The sequence below is a fragment of the Sus scrofa genome, chromosome 18 (assembly GCF_054392235.1).
Source record: "Sus scrofa isolate SSC_HxYL_T2T_F1_AM1 chromosome 18, Sscrofa_HxYL_maternal_Yorkshire_Landrace_v2.0, whole genome shotgun sequence".
NCBI lineage: Eukaryota > Metazoa > Chordata > Mammalia > Artiodactyla > Suidae > Sus > Sus scrofa.
In genome coordinates, this window is record NC_139400.1 from 62,979,773 (window position 1) to 62,998,878 (window position 19,106).

At 42.0% G+C, this 19,106-nt stretch overlaps 1 protein-coding gene across 22 annotated transcripts in view; it reads right to left on the reverse strand.

Moving 5' to 3' along the window:
* The window catches only part of SUGCT (succinyl-CoA:glutarate-CoA transferase), a 643,257-nt gene that overhangs the window by 374,430 nt on the left and 249,721 nt on the right, over nucleotides 1-19,106 (reverse strand). For all 22 annotated transcript variants that reach the window (XR_014833261.1, XR_014833262.1, XR_014833260.1 and 19 more), the window contains one exon: nucleotides 16,060-16,157. Coding sequence is in view for 18 of the 22 variants with exons in the window: in XM_085004905.1 (XP_084861031.1) it covers nucleotides 16,060-16,157 (98 nt within the window). In the remaining 4 variants the exon portion in view is untranslated. The remainder of the gene's footprint in view (nucleotides 1-16,059; nucleotides 16,158-19,106) is intronic.

Here is a 19,106-nt window from a genome sequence, read left to right on the forward strand (position 1 = left end):
CCAGGTATCTTCTCTGACCACAATGGTATGAGACAAGAAACCAATAACAAAAGGAGCACTGGAAAAGTCACCAACAATGGAAACTAAACAACAATCTCCTAAACAATTAATGTTGTTCAACTTCTTTAAAGAAGTTAAAGGGGAAATAAAAAGATTCTTGAGACAAATGAGACAGAAGCACAGCATACTAGAACATATGGGATGCAGCAAAAAGCAGGCCTAAGAGGGAAATTAATTGCAATAAACACCTACATTAAGAAGCAAGAAACATCCCAAATAAAAAGTTTAACTCTATGCCTTACAGAATTAGAAAAAGAATAAACTGATCCCAAAGTTAGTAGAAGAAAGGAAATCAGAGAAGTAAATGACATAGAGAACAGAAAACTACAGAAAAGATTAACCAAATTAAGAGTTGGTGCTTTGAAATGATAAACAAAACTGAAAAACCCTTAGCTAGACTAACCAAGGAAAAAAGAGAAAGGACCAAAAGAAAGAAATTATAAAGGAAAAAGAGATTACAACTGATACCACAAAAATTCAAAGGATCATAAGAGGTTACTATAAAAAAATATATATCAACAAATTGGACAACCTAAAAGAAATGGAAAATTCTTTAAAGCACAAAACTTACCAAGACTAACTTTCTAAATAGAAAATCTGAAAAGACCAATTACTAGTATGGAGATTAAATCAGTAATCAACAATATCCCAACAAAGAAAATCCCAGGACCAAAGGGCTTTCTGGGTGAGATTAACCAAACATTTAAAGAAGAATTAACACCAATCCTTCCCAAAATCCTCCCAAAAACTCCAGGAAGAGGGAACAGTTCCAAACTCATTTTATGAGGCCAGTATAACCTTCACATCAAAACCAAAACTTATCGGAGTTCCCTTGTGTGTTATTTTTTTCTTTGCCCTAGCTGCTTTCAAGATTTTCTCTTTGTCTTTAACTTTTGTCAGTTTGATTAATATGTGTCTCGGGGGTGTTCCTCCTTGGGTTTATTTTATATAGTACTCATTGCACTTCCTGGATTTGAGTGAGTGGTTCCATTCCCATGTTAGGGAAGTTTGCAGCTATTATCTCTTCGAATATATTTTCTGTCCCTTTCTCTCTCTCTTCTCCTTCTGGCACCCCTATAATACAGATGTTGGTGCATGTGACGTTGTCCCACAGTTCCTTGAGACTCTCTTCATTTGTTTTCAATCTTTTTTCTCTTTTCTGTTCCGCATCTGTGACTTTCACTATCTGTCCTCCACCTCACTTATTTGTTCTTCTGCCTCCTGTATTCTGCTCTTGGCTGCTTCTAATGAATTTTGTATTTCAGTTATTGTATTTTGCATCTCTTCTTAAGTTTTGTATTTCTTTGCTCAGTGTTTCCTGTAAATTATCCATCTTTGCCTCCAGTTTATTTCCAATGTCTTGCATCATCTTCAGCACCAAGTCTAAAGTGTTTTTCCTGGAGGCTGAGAATCTCCTGATCACTTAGCTGTTTTTCTGGGTTTTTTTCTTTCTCCCTCATCTGAGTTATAGTTCTCTGTCTTTCCATTTTTCTAGGTTTTTGGTGTGGTGACCTTTTTACAGATAATAGAGTTGTAGCCTCTCTTACTCTGGCAACTGTCCCCCTTGTGGCTGAGGTTGGTATGGGGGCTTGCTGTAGACTTCCTGATGGGAGGGACTGATGCCTGCCCACTGGTAGGTGGAGCTGGTGGATGGGGCTTTGTCTCTGGATGAGATTAGAGGCAGCTGTGTGCTTGGGGGGGGGAGGGGTCTTTAGGCAGCCGTTTACTGATGGGTGGGGCCATGATCCCACCTGGATTTTTGCTTGGCCTGGGGCTTCTCAGCACTGATGGGTGGGGCCAGATCTTCCCAAAATGGCCACCTCCAGAGAAAGGCACACTGATGAAGATTCCTAAGAGCTTTGCTTCCAATGTCCTTCCCCCCACGACAAGCCACATTCACCCCTGCTTTCCCAGGAGGTCCTCCAAGAACCGCAGCCAGTCCTAAATCAGATTCCCACGGGGAACTTGCTTTGCCCTGGGACCAAGTGCACATGAAAGTCTGTGTGCGCCTTCCAAGAGTGGGGTCTCTGCTTCCCCCAGACCTGTGCAGCTCCTGCACACAAGCCCCACTGGCCTTCAATGCCAGATGCTCCAGGGGCTCTTTCTCCCAGTGCCAGATCCCCAAACATGGGGGTTTGATGTGGGGCTCAGACGCTCACTCCTGTAGGTGAGTCTCTGTGATACAGTTACTTTCCAGTCTGTGGGGCTTCCCACCTGGGAGGTATGGGGTTGCTTATATTGCATAATCACCTCTCCTACCTCTTGATGTGGTCTCTTCTTTATCTTCTGGAGTAGGATAGCTTTTAGAAAGTTTCTGGTACATTTGGTTGAAGATTACTCAGCATTTGGTTGTAAATTTTGTTGTTTTAGAAGAGAAGTTGAGCTCCAGTCCTTCTAATCCACCATCTTAATCCTCTATATATGGTTTCTTATATATAGAAATTCCTAAAGGCTTAACCAAAAAAACTTAGATCTAATCAATGAATACAGTAACATTGAAGGACACAAAATTAACGAAAAGAAGCAGCATTTCTACACACAAACAATGAATTTCCTATGGAAGAAAGAAATAAATTAATTCAATTTACAACAGGATCAAAAACAATACTTAGGAATAAATTTAACTGAAGAGGAAAAGATCTTTATTCAGAAAACTCCAAGATACTGATGAAAGGAAACAAAGAAGACACAAATAAATGGAAAGGTATTCCATGTTCATGGATTGGAAGAATTAATATTGTTTAAGTGTTAATACTATCAAAAACCATATCTAGATTCAATTCAATCTCTATCAATATTCCAATGGCATCTTTTAGAGAAATAGAAAAACACTTCTAAAATGTATATGGAACCACAAAAAAGACTCTGAGTAGCCAAAGAAATCCTGAGAAAAATGAACAAAGCAGGAGTCATTACACTTCCTTGTTTCAAACTATAATACAAAGCTACAGTCATCAAAGCCATACAGTACCAGCATAAAAAGACCAATGGAACAGAATGAAGAGTCCAGAAATAAACTCAAGAAAATATAGTCAACTAATATTTGACAAAGCAGCCAAGAATACTCAGTGGAGAAAAAAAAGTTTTTTAGATAAATGAAAATGGGATAGTTAGATATTTACATAGAAAAGAATGAAATTGGGCCTGTATCTAACATCATTCAAAAAAATAACCTGAAGTGGACTAAAGACTTAAATTTAAGACCTGAAACCTGGAAAGTCCGAGGTGAAAACATAGGAATAAAGCTCCTTGGCATGGGTCTTGGGAATGAATTTTCTGGTTATGATGCCTAAAGAATAAGCAACGAAATAAAAAATACACAAGTGGGACTACATCAAATTAAAATGCTTCTGCAAAGTAAAGGAAACCATCAACAATGTGCTCAGACAACCTGTGGAATGAGAATAAACATGTGTAGATTGTATATATGAAAAGGGGGTTATATCCAAAAGGCAGGGAATGCATTAAAGGCAAAAAAATAAATAAATAACCCAATTTTAAAATGGGCAAAGAACATGAATAGACATTTCTCCAAAGACATAAAAATGGTCAACAGGAACATGACAAGGTACTTCAACATCACTAATCACTGGGTAAATGTGGATTAATTATTTTTTGTTGTTGTTGTCTTTTTGCCATTTCTTGGGCTGCTTCCACGGCATGTGGAGGTTCCGAGGCTAGGGGTCGAATCGGACCTGCAGCCGCCAGCCTACGCCAGAGTCACAGCAATGTGGGATCTGAGCTGCGCCTGCAACCTACACCACAGCTCACGGCAACACCGGATCCCTAACCCACTGAGCAAGGGCAGGGATCGAACCCGCAAACTCATGGTTCTTAGTCGGATTTGTTAGCCACTGAGCCACGACGAGAACTCCCAGGTAAATGTGCATTAAAACCATGATGAGATATAACTTCATGCGTTAGAATGGCCCATCATCAAAAAGAAAGAGATAACGAAGGCTGGAATAGACATGGAGAAAAGGAACCCTGGTGGATTGCTGTTGGGACTGTAAGTTAGTACAGCAAATGGGGAACAGTATGGAGGATCCTCAAAATAATTAACAGAACTATCGTATAAGTCAGAAATTCCACTTCTGGGTATATATCCAAAGGAAAAGAAAACACTAACTTGAAGAGATATCTGCATTCACATGTTCACAACAGCATTATTTGCTATAGTCAAAGCATGGAAACAAACGAAGTGTCCATCAACGGATCAGGAAGAATGGTATATACAGACGATGGAATATTTTCCAGCCATAAAAAAGTGAGAAAATTTACCATGTGTGAAACACGGATGGACCTTGAGGCATTATGCTAAGTGAAATAAGTCATAAAGAGAAAGACAAGTACTGTATGATCTCACTTATACGCAATACTAAAAACAATCAAGCAAACAAAACTCACAAGAGATCGGACTTGTGGTTCCAGAGGCAGAGAGTGGAGAGTGAGGGAAGGGAAACTGGAAGAAGGCATCAAAAGGTACCAACTTCCAGTTAGAAAATAAGTTTAAGTAGCAGGGATGCAGTATTCCAAAGGATGACTATAGCTGACACTGCTGCATGCATAGAGGAGAGGTGTTGAGAGAGTGAATCCCACAAATTTTCAGCCGCCCAAAATGGATTTCACATTTTTATCTTTTGTCTTTTTAGGGCCATACCCACAGCATGTAGAGGTTCCCAGGCTAGGGGAAGAATCAGCGCTGTAGGGATCAGCCTTTGTCACAGTCACAGAAACGTGGGACCCGAGCCACATCTGCGACCTGTGCCACAGCTCACGGCAATGCTAGATCTTTAATGCATTGAGAGAGGCCAGGGATTGAACCTGCATCCTCATGGGTACTAGTCAGATTCATTTCCACTGAGCCACGATGGGAACTCTGGATTCCATATTTTTAGATGGCTGAAAGAAATCAAAAGAATAATATCTCCTTACGCATGAAACATGTATGGAATTCAATGTCCACAGATAAAGTCCTTTTGGAATACAGTCATGCTCATGCATTTAAGTATTGTCTATAGTTGCTATCTCGCTACAATGGCACAGTAAGTAGCTGTGATAAAGACCACACAGTCCACAATGTCTAAAGTATTTACTAATTCTTTATAGAAAAAGTTTGCAGACACATTTTAAGGCAGTAAGTTTTAGGATGATTTACTATACCACAATAGTTAACTGTGATTTTTAAATTTTCATCCCATGTTAGATTTCTTTGCTTGCAGGCTACGTCTTATAGTTACATCTATACTTGCATATTTAAATTTGTTATTAACTTTCATAATGTTTCATCGTGGCTAGTTTTTATTTCTTAGCACTTACTAAGATTTTCTTTGTAGCCTAGTCTGTAATCAGTGTTTGTAAATGTTCCACAGACCCTAGAAAACAATAGGTGCTCTCGTTAGCAGGGTATGCAATACTACATTTATCTACTACTTCCACCTTATTAAATATACTAGATAAACCCTCTTTATTTACATATCTTAGAAAACATGTTAAATTACTATAAAACAATTGTTTCTCATAATTTCTATTTCTAATAATTCTAAATTTCTATATTTTAGGATATATTACTACATTTTAATGTACTTAAAAATGGCTTAGAACCACCAATTACTCTTATTTTCCAAATACAGTATTTATCAATGGCCACCAAAAAGGGCCAGTCCCAAAGCCACGAAGATCCAGGCCAGCATTCTGATTTTCCTTTTTTATTTCCCTTCATTAAATTGAACAGAGTACTGAGACTTAAATAAACTCAGACATTCCAATGTCTGGATTTTTCTTTTTCCAAAGTTAGCAAATGAGAAAAGAAAAACAATTCACAATAGAGGAAAGAAAAATCATAAGATAGAAAAAAATGCAAATTTACAAATTGAAAGATTAAAAGGTGTGTGTGTGTGTGTGTGTGTGTGTTGGGACGGCGGGTGTGCAAGGGATGCAGAATGTTCACTTAATTTCTTTTCCTAGCCAGGCTTATTCTAGACACAAAATCTATAGTTAGAGTAAAGGGAAATAAGCGACTATCCTGTGAGTACTGTGGAAAAGCCACTGATAGTCAGGAGATTCCAATTTGAGCCTCACCAGTGAGCTGTGTGATACTGGGGAAAACCTGTTAAACTAGAACCAAGGCAGGTCCAGTCTGGCACTGGAAGCAGTGATCAGCTTTGCCAAAACTACTGTGGCCTGTCCAGGTGAATATGGCCAGGAGCAGCTGGTCACTAGGGAATGTTCCAGGATGCTGGACAGCTGGTGGAAATCAAGACTCAGCAGGGGTGTCAGCTGTCAGCCCTGGATGAGAGGTGGAGTCAGCTCTCACTAGAAACATCAGTTGATGTTAGATCAAAGGCCCAAGGAAGGCCTATGCTGGAAAGTCGAAGCTAAGGAGAGATAAGGCAAAGTAGGTACAGAACGGAACGCACCCTGAGCCAAAGGTGGGCAGGAAATTGGGCAGGGCAGGAATAAGTCTGGGAGTCTGAGGAGCTGAGTATCAGGAGACTAAGTCAAACTCCAGGTTCTCTATCCAATTCAAAAGTCAAGAGCAAAAGAAGGTCAGCCAGCAACGTCTGGAGAGCTGTGCCTACTCCCTCCCAAAAGGAAGGCTTTTTGAGTTGGCTTTGTGGAATCTCACACCAGATTTCAAGGGGTCTCTGGCTGTGGTGCTGCTAAACTCTAAGTGCTTACACTTGGGAAGGGGTTACATTCAATGATATCCAAAGTTCTGTCCAGCTCCCCAAGTGTTTAGGACTCTAACATTCTATAAATCTAAAAATATACATTAAGTTTCAATGGAGAAACGAGGGTATTAAATGTTTTATCCAGGGAAAGAGAGTTTATTGGACTCCTTCCCACCGCCATCCCCCCCGCCCCCTGCACATACTTATAAATATCCCACCACTACCACCTAATTCTTTCTACTAAAAGGCAGTGTGGAATGGTTTATAGCCTTCCTGGAAAAAAAAGGGGGGGAGGAGAGAAGGAGTGGGATGACATTCCATTCCATCCTGACTCACTTAAAGACATCATTTGATTCTCAGTCACAAAGAATTCTCTTAACAGGGTGGAAAGCGCCCTGGTCACGGGGAGCTTGTTTGCAGTCGCAGTGGTTCCCTTTGCATTCTGTTAAGCCAAAAGATGCATTCCAGGGCTGTGTTCTTTCATCCTTTTTCCCTCCAGGCTGATTTTATAGTAACAACGCATAGCTACTTCCATCTATCTCCAAACAACCAACAGTCAGAAAATGCACCACATAAAATATAGACATTTTACAAGGGATCATCCATTAGGTGATAATGGCAGAGCTGCCGTGGATGCCTAAGAAAACAAATGTGACCCTCACCAAACATCAGATCCCCGCAGGGGATGCCAGATACACCGACGAGGACATGATCCAAGGCCTTATGAAAAGGGGAAGGTACGATAAACTAAATACGTAGGCTGAGGACATGTAGATAAATCACGGGACATGCAGCCTCAGAAGATACGGAGAGAAGTCAGAAAAAACCCAAAGGCAGCCAGAAGAGATTCTGAAACGTGAAGAGCATTTTAGACCAACGAAAAGTTTCCACGGGAGAAAACAATCCATCGTTTCTCTATGTATATTAAAAACACATAGATATGAGCGAGTTGGTGGTTGCCGGGTTGAGCGAGAGGAGGAATTAATCAGGGTTCGAAGAGACTTCCACAGCCCCCCAGCCCCGGCAGAAGGTTCCCAGGGAGGGAACCTTATCTCTGGGCCCCTGACTGCCCTCGGCCCTTCCTCTGCTCTTCGCCGGCCTCCGGCCTCGCAGCCGGAGCTTTGCTGATGTCTCCCCGCCCCGTTATAACCTAGTCTGGGGAAAGGGCCTGGGAAATTTTACCTAATCCAAGGAATCAGATTCCATGCTTTAACTCCCCCAGTGCTGTCTGAAGTTTACGAGTGGACAAACTTTTAGGCTCCCCAAATGTATAACTGCAGAATTTCTGAAATCAGCCAACTATGCATAAGGAAGGGTTCTATTCCTTCCAGCCCTGTCCTCTAAGCAAACCACTCAGTCAATGAAGCCTTCCGGAAAAGAGGACAAACCCAAGCAGGAAGATGATACATAATATCCATTTATTATTTCACTGTAAAAGAGCTCAAGTTGTGAAAGACAGGATAAGGACAGCAAGATGGGACACAGAAGGCAGGCAGGGGGCAGAGAGAGGGCTGGCAGAGACGAAGTAGGAGGGCGTTTTATTTTCTACTAACAATTAAAACTAAGGACGTTATAGATGCTCTTTAAGAGAAAAGTAGAGCCAACAGCTTTCAGGAAGGCGAATGATAATACCCTTTAAAGCCTTTGGAAAAGCTTCACCGTAAGAATGACATGGGAGAAGTCATGGATGGAATTTACCTGAGTTCAAAGGCCCTGACTGAAGCTTCTCACAGAGACTATTAACACGCAGCATCGCAACTTGGGAACACGCTAAAGGGTTTCATTCTTTGTGAGGGTACAACCACGACTGCATGGAATAACTTAGGTGGAGTGCTCACAAGTTCCGAGTTCACTGCCTACACTGAGAAACAGTGCTTCTTGAAAGGCAGCACAATGTGAGCTGTTGAAGTCCACTTTGGTTTCAACAACAACAACAACAACAACAAAACAAGCACTGTTAATTGTCTCTATGAAAAGCACTGTACAAAGTTAACTGTATTCCTGAGTCTTGTGCGCTATTTTCGATTTCTTTAAAAAGTTGAACACAGATCATTTATTAGCGGCAACAAGGTCATACAGGCCAACTAGAATGCCCTGCTTTATTTTTGCTAGAATGAGATCAAATCAGTACAACACCACTAGTCACACTAATCAGGATTTGACTGGCAGTTAAATAGAATTCTATTAAATAAAACTGCAGAAGGCAACTCCTATGGTAATTAACAGCTTGAGAGAGAAAAACTGCGCAGAAACATGGTATCCATGAATAAAGAAAACGACAGAGGAGAACTTTAATGGCAAAAAATTGGGGAAGCGTAGTTTATGATTCTTGAGGATTGAGATCCTCCTAAAACACACTGAGCACTGCCGTATGCTGAGGGCTGTCTGGAGGCTTTCATGCTTGTTCTGTTCTTCACTTCTCACCATGAAGCACCAGATGATCTATGTACCATAGATATGAAACCCTGAGGCTCGGAGCTGTCAGAGGGTGTGCTCAGGTCGCCAGAGTCTCTGGTCTCAAATTCAGGCCTCTGGACATTCTGTGATCACAATACCGGCCTCCCGGATTAGTTTAGAAAACGTTCTCACTTTTGTCTACCACTGCTCTCTTTTTATTTTGACCTAACATTGGGTCTTTGCCCCTTGGCCTGTTTGCCAAATATGGATGGCTCTGCCCCACACTGGTCCACACATTTGCTAACTGAAAGCACACCTAGTGTCAAGAACCCAAAAAGGCACTAGAGATAAAAATCAAAAAAGTCACACAGCCTTGGCGTTCCCGCCGTGGCACACTGGGTAAAGACTCCGACTGCAGTGGCCCGGGTTTGTGAGAAGGTACGGGTTCGATCCCAGGCCTGGCACAAAGGGTTAAAGGATCTGGCATTGCCACAGCGGCAGTGTAGGTCACAGCTACAGCTCAGATTCAATCTCTGGCCCAGGCGGGAACTTCCATAGGCCATTAAAAAAACAAACAAAACAAACAAACACAAACAAAAACATAGTCTCTTACGACATGTCAATGTAAGGTCATCAGTCACGACAAACGTGTCGCTCTGTTGGGTTGCGGGTGGTGGGGAGGCTGGGGGAGGGGGAAGGGGAGTAGAGGGTACAGGGCAAATCTCTGAACCTTCCTCTCCATTTGCTAGGAACCTAAAACTGCTCTACAAAATTGTCCCTAAAAACAAAAAGCTAATCTCTGCCTTCAGAAACTCACTGTCTTGTCAGGGAGGGCACGTGACGACAGCTGAGCACAATAGACACTTTGATGCAGCAGAGTGGCGGGGGGACGGGGGGGGGGGGGGCATGTAAAACAGACGAATGAGCCAGGAAAAGCTCCCAAACGTATGCTCATTGTAAAGACTGGTAGCAGCCAGGGACGAAAAAGGGCCGTCATTCTAGTGAAAACCAATGAGTCTGTAGAGACACAGTGGATTCAAAGACCAGGGCAAACCGTAAGGAGTTGCAGGGAGGAGATCGAACTACACGTGTTAAGAGTTGAAATTTTATCCCCACAGCTATGGAGACTCCCTGAAAGACCGAGGCAGGGAAGCAGAGTGACCAAATTTGCTTGATGGAACCAAGATGTCAGTTTTTAAAAGTTAAGTTATATTTGGGCACAACCCCTCCATCAACAGCCGCAAATGCATCAGGTTCAACTTGCCAATGTTTTGAATGAGTCTATTAAAAATAACTTGACACCAAATTTAAAGAGATGAAGTTCTTTAAATTCTGAATTCAATTCAACAAGAATCTGTTTAGCACCTTTGTCTGTTTAGAAGTTCCCATCGTGGCTCAGTGGTTAATGAACCCAACTAGCATCCATGAGGATGCGGGTTCAATCCCTGGCCTCGCTCAGTGGGTTAAGGATCTGGCGTTGCCGTGAACTGCGGTGTAGGTCGAAGATATGGCTCAGATCCCACATTGCTGTGGCTCTGGCGTAGGCCAGCGGCTGCAGCTCTGATTGGACTCCTAGCCTGGGAATCTCCACATGCCACTAGCGTGACCCTAAAAGACAAAAAAAAAAAAAAAGGCCCTGAACTAGGGCATTTAATTTCACTTTAAATTTTAATATAGTAAACTCTGAAAATAACTAGATATCAAATACATACCAGAAACTTAAGAAAAATCAGATCATTCAAAACCAAAAGCAATTATTTATTTGACTAAAGGATTTGCCACAGTACTTTAAAAGGTATATAATGGAAAAAATAAAAATTATTTTTTAAAAAAAGGTAAATTTGTCTTACACTGTATAGTTTTATTTACGACAACTTAGTGTAACCAACTTTTTAGGAATGCCTTAGCGAGGACTGTACTGATATACGGTTCCTTAACGTGTAGCATTTTTCAAAAAGCAATTTAACAGCTGTCAGCGGTTTCTCTCCAAGTTACTTTTTTCCTTCTCCTATAATTTATTTTTTTCTCTGTATAAAACTATACTCAATTTTATATTTTCTCCTTTGAACTGTCTTTTTTTCCCTTCACCTGCCTAATTCAATGTGTCCTTTAAGACTCATCTCAGGTGGCACTGCCTACAGGAAGCCTTCCCTGATTTGCCCAGATTGAGGCAGGTGCCCCTTCTCTGGGCTCCCAGCACCCAGTGCACATGGGTGGCACTTCACACATTCTATTTAATCCATTGCTTTACCTTTTAATTTTCCTGCTTGGACCAGGAGCTGGTCTCATTTTCATCTCTGTATCTGTAGGACGAAGGCTCACAGTCAGTGGCCACCAATGTCCATGAAGACAGGAAGAGAGAGGAATCAACCGCATTTCTATCTTCCCCATTATTTCTCCGGCCCTCCATCGTCTTCCGGCGACGCCTCCCCAGCCGCCAGGACGTCACCTTCATCACTTTCTTCCTCGTGTCAATACACACCATCATCTTCAGTCTCTCCAGGGAGTCCTAACTGCTGGTCCCCTGGGTGAGTAGCCCAGGTTGAGGAGTTTTTTGTCCTTAGAATTGCGAAGAATGGTTGAGCTGTAACAGACCCCGATTCATCTCGATGATATCTCTTGCTCTGTGGTTTAGCTGGGGATTTCTAATGTGCTTTAGCTGTGCCTCGTTTTTGGTCCTAGCAGCTGGGTAAACAGACTCTCCGCAACACCCTGGATAAAATGGCACGCTCGAGGGGAAAGTCTTCCACCTTTAAATTAAAAAAAAAAAAAAAAAAGCCGTGCTCACGGCCATGGTTGGGGAATAGCCACACCTGAGAGCACTTGAGGGGACCTGTGTGTGTGCTGGCTGTGGAAACAGCTGATGACAAAAACATGCAGCTGCCTTCCTGAACGAGACTGACTGCTCTCAGAAAACAGCATCAAACCGAATGCAGCAAGAGTAACAGAAAAGTGAGGCAAGCGACATTTCTGGTAGGCACTTTCAAAAGATGCCACGGATTCTGGAGGAGAAGGCAAAGAATCACCCAATTCTGCAACATTTAGATGAACGACGGCCATGGCCAGGGAAGTTACTGTGGAATACTATCCGGGAAATTGATCAAAAATTACACAGAAAAAAGACTTTGGAAGGAAGGTTTTGAAACACAAGAGTAAACCTTTAGGTGTATTTTGGAGAGCAGACTTTGTAAAAATCCCTAAATACCTCTCTTTTCACTTTGGGATATCAAGTCGGATGAAAGTGGTGAGAGGCCTGGGTTTTTTTTTAATAAACACTATAGAATCTATCATTCCTAGAGATTTTTTTAAAGCGGTCTGCAGTCAAATTCACTCTCACAAATTCCTCTGAATTCTTCATATTTAAATATTTTCTAAAATAAAAATATAAGCCAAGGAAAGTGTCTTTGAGCATTAAAGGCAACTTTTATGATATAATGTTTAAAAGCAAACAACACGAAAAAATATGGTATAGTCACATGGCAAATGTAGCTCCTGGTACTAAAAATATGATTTTCTATAGGAGTGATTGGAAAACCACACACTCCAAAAAATTGCAGCATATGGATTGTAACGTGCTCAAAAAAAGACAAAAAGACGATAAATTATTAACAGACACAGCCTGTAACTGCAAAGCAAAATTTACAAAAAAAATTAGATGAAAAATACGGACAACTAACTTCTTAGGCATACCAAAATAAATATTTTTATGGAAGAGGTCTAGAAGAAAAGCCTTCTAGAAAAGCCTACAGGAGTTACTCGAAGTCCAGGAGGGCAGACTTTTGTGCTTTTTTTGTTTGTTTGTTTGTTTGGTCTTTTGCCTTTTCTAGGGCCACTTCCCGCGGCACATGGAGGTTCCCAGGCTAGGGGTCTAATCGGAGCTGTAGCCGCCAGCCTACATCAGAGCCACAGCAACGCCGGATCCTTAACCCACTGAGCAAGGCCAGGGATTGAACCTGCCACCTCATGGTTCCTAGTCGGATTCGGTAACCACCGCGCCACGACGGGAACTCCCTGTGTTTGTTTGTTTTTTTTTTTTTTAATGTCATTTTCCTAGTGCTCAAAACAGTCACTGGCGCAAGGTAAGTAGTCAGAACTACTTGTTAAATAGATGGTAAGACAATGAACAAATGAGAAGCATATGCCGTTGAAACTCTTGAGTCGCTCAAGTCTCTTCAGTTTTGCCGGCTCTAAGTTGCTGGCAAACTTTGAATCCCACCAGGTAGAGTGTTCCCTTGAAGACCTCTCTTCAGGGTGAAGGTGGTCAGAGGTACAAGCTTCCAGGTACAAGATAAATAAGGCCCAAGTGGGGAACTCACAGCATGGCGACTACAGTTAACAAAACTAGATTGCATCTTTGACAGTTGCTAAGAGAGTAGGTCTTAAGAGTTCTCATCACAAGGGAAAGTTAAAAAAAGACTTGTAACAGTGAGGTGATGGGTATTAACTTATGAGAATCGTTTCACAGCACATACACATATCAAATCGTTCTCCTGTACAACTTAAACGAATACATTATATGTCAATTATATATATCTCAACAAAACGCTAAGAAAAAAGACCTGTCTTCAAACTAGATAGAAATTAAAGTTGCTGATAAGCAAACTCATTTTATGACCGAAATTTCCTCTGTTTCATAAGTTTAAGAAGCTTCATTATCATAAAGTCTCTTAGATCCGTGACAGCATGATTTTCCGGCCACCTACTACCCCCCATTCTCTCTCTCTAGACCCACCTCCCTATTTTATTTCTTTATACTGAGAAAAAGGGGGAAGGGAAGCTCATGCCAGACTGCGGAAGGCCATGATGTCAGACTAAAAAGACCAGATTTAGTCCTGTAATTAATACAGAGCCACTACTATGTTGAATATTGGAACATAGTATCACATCATGAAAATGGTACACTCTACAACGCTCACAAGCCCAAGCGCTTAACATTACCAGTGAATCCAGAGACATTTGTTCAGAAAAACAGACGCTAAGGTTAAGAGGGGGGCTGAATCAACACCCTAATCCTCCTTGGTCACCACAGTTTGATCCTCCATGGAGGAGAAGAGACTTGAGCTGGAAGAGCCGGAAGAACCAGCTCCCACAAGACAACACCAAAACATGTCCACACCCCAGCACAGAAGAGCAGGGACCCCGGCCTCTGAGCAACCAAGGCCCCCTCTGTGGCCTGTGTTTCAACAGCAGGAGCAGGATGATGGGCCCTCCCCTAACAAGTTGCCTGTCTTAAGACTACCCCCTCGTCTCTTCTGTACAAATTTGACTCCTTAAGTCTAAATAAAGACATGGTAAAGAACCTTTTGGATTCCCAAACGCTGAAACCCCCACTTCTGGGTGTGTAAGGGTGGAAAGAAGATGTCAGGTGACCTAATTCACCCCAAAGAGACAAGCCACAGATTAAACCGTTACAGACGCTGCCAAACGCCTGTCCACAGCAGAGTTCTCTACCAGAACTCGACAAGGAACACAAGTGTCAGGACACAGGACCCCGTAACTTTGTGTCCTTGCTGGCCACTCAGGAACAGGACGACGCTTGCATCTGCCTAGGTTTTGTGTTTCTCTTGGGTCCACGCTTCCCACAGCATGGATGCGATTTATTTAGACGATCAAAGAGCTTTTGATAAGGTTCTCACAAGTGCCCATTATTGAAACTTGGTAGCCGTAGTGTGAAAGGAAAAAGTCCTATCAATGAATTAAATGAATTAGAAACTGCTTGAGAGGCAAAGAGGCAAACAGTGGAAATAAATGGCCAATTCTCATGTGGAGAGAGGTTAATGACCGAGGGCTCTCTGGCTTTGCCGTAAAACCGAGTTTTATTTAACTAACGACCAAGAGAGGGGAGCCTGATTCTCATTCTGTCTCATCTGCGCATCATTCCCACACACAGAGGTCCTGTTGACTGGAGGAGATGCAGGCAAGCAGAGAGGAAGTGCTTAAAATCCAGGAAAGAGCAGGTAGATAATGAATGGTGGCTCATGCAGAAATCCCCAAGTATGAAGGGAACGGAAAGAAATGAACCATGAGCAGAATTTTATTTTCTAAGCAGTTTGATAGGAATATACTACATGGAAACACAAGGGCATTTTGTCAAAAGACAAAATATGGTATTTGAACAAAAGGCCCTAATTTCTTGGTATGAGGAAAGGAAACCTTCCATCCTGAAGGACAACGCATGTGACCATTTAGATGCGCAAAAACTACAAAGCCTGTCGCTACAGACTGTTTAGATGTAAATAAAGGTGAAACTGAGAGGAAAAAGAAAGAATCACTATTTTTCCTGAGGCGAACTTGAAAAACTGGTACAGGTTTTAGCAAAAGCTTAACCAGACATGAATGGAATCATGTGGACATCAAATACTCTAAATTAATTAGTTGATTGTTAATCGTTCAAACTTTATGACCCACGACTCGATCTACCATTTATAAAGCATCACCACGACAAACGACACAGGAGTGATCAGAAAAACCAACCAACTCCTGACGGAACCGCCCTGCGTCTCGGCTTCCTCATCTGTAAAACAGGATGAACAGAACTGCCCTCACAGGGTGACCGGAGGGTTAGATGAGCCCCGGCCCGGGGAGCATTTAATCCAGTAAGTGTAAAGCATGATGTTTAACCATGGCTGTTGTCAGGGTTTGTGACAGACTAACCCGACACTGACGTGCCCCAGAGACCGGCCTGATCCAAGGTAACCAGGAATTTCTTATTCACAGCATTGCGATCATTCGGTGGTTAACAGGACAGGTAAACTTCTTTCAAATGCTTTCGAAGATGAACATAGATTAAAAATATATTTCTGCTAAGCAATTTTGCGAAATGAAAGCTAAGTTAAACTAAATAAGCCAAAAAGAACACCACAAAATACCAAATAAATGCTAATGGCAGATTAATTCTTAAGTGTGCGCATGGTAGAGCCACACTTACCGTGTTGAAAGAATTTTAATAAGCTCTTTTCTATTCTGTACTCGAAGGTGGTTGGTTCTGTACTTGGCATCGCCAATCAGTTCAGGCAAATTCAAGATCTAAAAGGGAAAAATAATTGTACAGCGTTATTCACAGGGTTGGGTACCTGCCTGTGGGTATGAGCCTTCTGGGCCTACTCCTCCACTCCCAAGACCCTTCCTTGCTGGGGCTTAGACTTCTTAACCAAGGGATCTGCGGAGGAAGGATCAGGCAATTAGGGTGGGTCATGCTGCTGGCTGGGTCTGCCATTTATAAGACATTTTTCTACATTTAAGCATGTGTCTACATATAGGAACAGAGAAAAAGAGGTATCAGACCCCCATAATATCTTGTACCCATTTATGAGAAACTAGGACAAGAGTTATCAGATTCCCACAGAAAATCCCATCTAAAGGAAATAGGGATAGAGGCACAAAATTGGTAAAACGGACCTAATTCTAAAAATCAATATCTCAAAGTGCATGTCTGCACTTACATGGGGCCCATAATCAACATCTATCTCATAGGGACATTCACTTATTTGTTCCACATGTAAATAAAATAATCTCATCTGTCCCAAGAGTCCCAGCCAGGATGGTGAACAAGGTGCTAAAACAAGAGAAAGCAGACGCACTTGCCCCGAAAGCTCGCCATTAAAACAACGTCAAATTAAAGGATATTCTTCCTATAGAAGTGTCACTATTTTTCTTTACTATGACTCCCTGAAGGAATAGCAAACAGAAATGCTTTTATATACTTCCTCTTTTGCTCCTCCTCAATAAAGAGAAAATCCATCTTGCAGGTCCCGGTGGACCTCCTGCAATTTTAACGAGACCGTAATGAAAGTGCCGCGTGGATTTGGAATGGAAAAGACGTTTTAAAAGGAACGTGTGGAGGCAGTGTTTGGCAGTTGTGTTGGAAAGCCAGAAGGAGCATGTATGGGCTAGGGGCAGGCCATGTGGCCCACGGAAAGCTTCAGTACCTCTGTTAATGCATTTGCTTTAAATATAAACACTTAATGGTTTCATTTGTTTCCCACAGTTTAAATGAAATCAATCCATTAATCATCCTACAAAGAGAGACAAGGAAAGAAGATCCCCTGAGGTAAAGAGAGCATCCCAGTGCTATCATTTCTCTTTCACATGTTTCACTTCTTCATTTCCCTTAGGAATAATGAAGACAGCATTACTCGCCTGGATTTTTAAAAGCGACACCACATACACTGCCCTTTCTAAAAACCTCCCTGTCACCACACCTGATCCCAGATTTGGCCTCCAGGCTCATCCAGGAATTAAAATCCACCCTCCCTCCCTAAGCGTGAATAATTCATTTCAAGAAAAGGCAGGTGCCTTCACGGGATCACAAGTTAAATTTGTAAATGTGGCCTCCCCCAAGTATCCACTCAGTGTTTGTACTCAGTGGTGACCGAGATGAACTCCTGTGTCCTTCTCTGCATCCGACTCACTGGCCCTCCTTCCGCTGTGCAAGTTGCGATTAAACAGTGGGTCAGAGTAATTCTCCTTCTGTCTCCAGCTGTGCCAGCAAAGAGCGCACAGAAACTCAAAGTGTTTCTAGAGAGACTGTTTCAAGTGCTGAGATCATGACCATGCTTTGGGAGCTAGAGAAAGAGTGCTGCTTGGGACAAAATGAAACAATCCAAGTCAAAGTCCTTGACATACGAAGCATTAGATAAATGTGAACTATTCCAAGAAGGTACGGTTTCCCCCCAAAGAAATAAAAAAACAAGTGTTTGTTTAAAAAGCAATAATGAAAGATGGGAAAGAGACGGAAGGGGAAGGAAGGGCATCTACCTCAGCTTCACTTAAGGACGTTTGCACTGGACACAGAATTCGAGGCTGACAGTTCTTTCCGTCCAGCCCTTTAAACACACTGCCCCACTTCCCACTGGGTTCTGTAGTTTCTGACAAGAAATGTGCAGTCCGTTGAGTCTCTGTTCCCCTAAAGGTAATCTGTCATTTTTCTCTGGGTGCTTTCAAATTTTTTTTCTTGGTCTTTAGTTTTCGGCAGTAACATTTTCATGTGCTTGGACGTGGATTTACTTGGATTTATCTTATGTGGGGTCTGCTGAAATCATTAAATCTGTAGATTTTTTTCTTTTACCAAATTCGTAGAGTTTCCAGCCATTATTTTTTCAAAGACGTCAAGTCTATACTCTCTCTCCTCTCCTTCTGGGACCACGATGTTGTACATACTAGACTTTCCTGACCCACGGGTCCCTGAATATACGACCTTTCCTCCGATACGGGGAGGAGACTATCTTTTTCCGCTCGTTGTTCAGACTGAGTAATTTCTATTTCTCTGTCTTCAAGTTCCTTGACTACTTCCTCTGACACCTCCATTGTGCTACCGAGCTCATTCAGCGAGATGTTTGTTCCTGTATTTGGTGGCTTATATTTTTCAGTTTTAAATGTCCACTTGGTTCTTCCTCCTATCTTCTACGTTGCTGGACATTTTTACTTTTTTGTTTATTTCAACAGTGTCTGCAAAGCTTGTTGGAGTAATTTATAATGATTGTTTTCATGACTTAATTCCCACATCTGTGTCTTCTTGGATTGGCATTTACTAATTGTCTTTTCTCATGCAAGTTCTGGTTCTTCATATGCTGAGTAATTTGGGGCAGTATCCTGGACATTTTGAATGTTATGCTATGAGCCTCTGGGTCTTGTTTAAATGCCAACGGTAGTTTTGTTGTTATTGTTTTTAGCAAGCAGTTCAGCTGGGGTCCAGGCCACAAATCCCAACCCATTTTCTGTGTGCTTTGGTTCTACTGTTAGTTCAGTTTCAAAGCCTTTTGCAGTGCTTTTTGAATCAGCCCCACCTGTGCCCCAACTAATGGTCTGGCTGCAACCTGGGCAGTCATCTATTTCTTAACACAGTTCTCAACATCTCTGGTGCCCTGGTTAGGGTCAGATCAAGGCATGTGCAGTGCAGGGGTGAGCACAGGATTTCACAAACCACTTCAAGGATCGCTTTCCGAAGCTCTTCCCTCTCTGTAACCTCTTTCCACT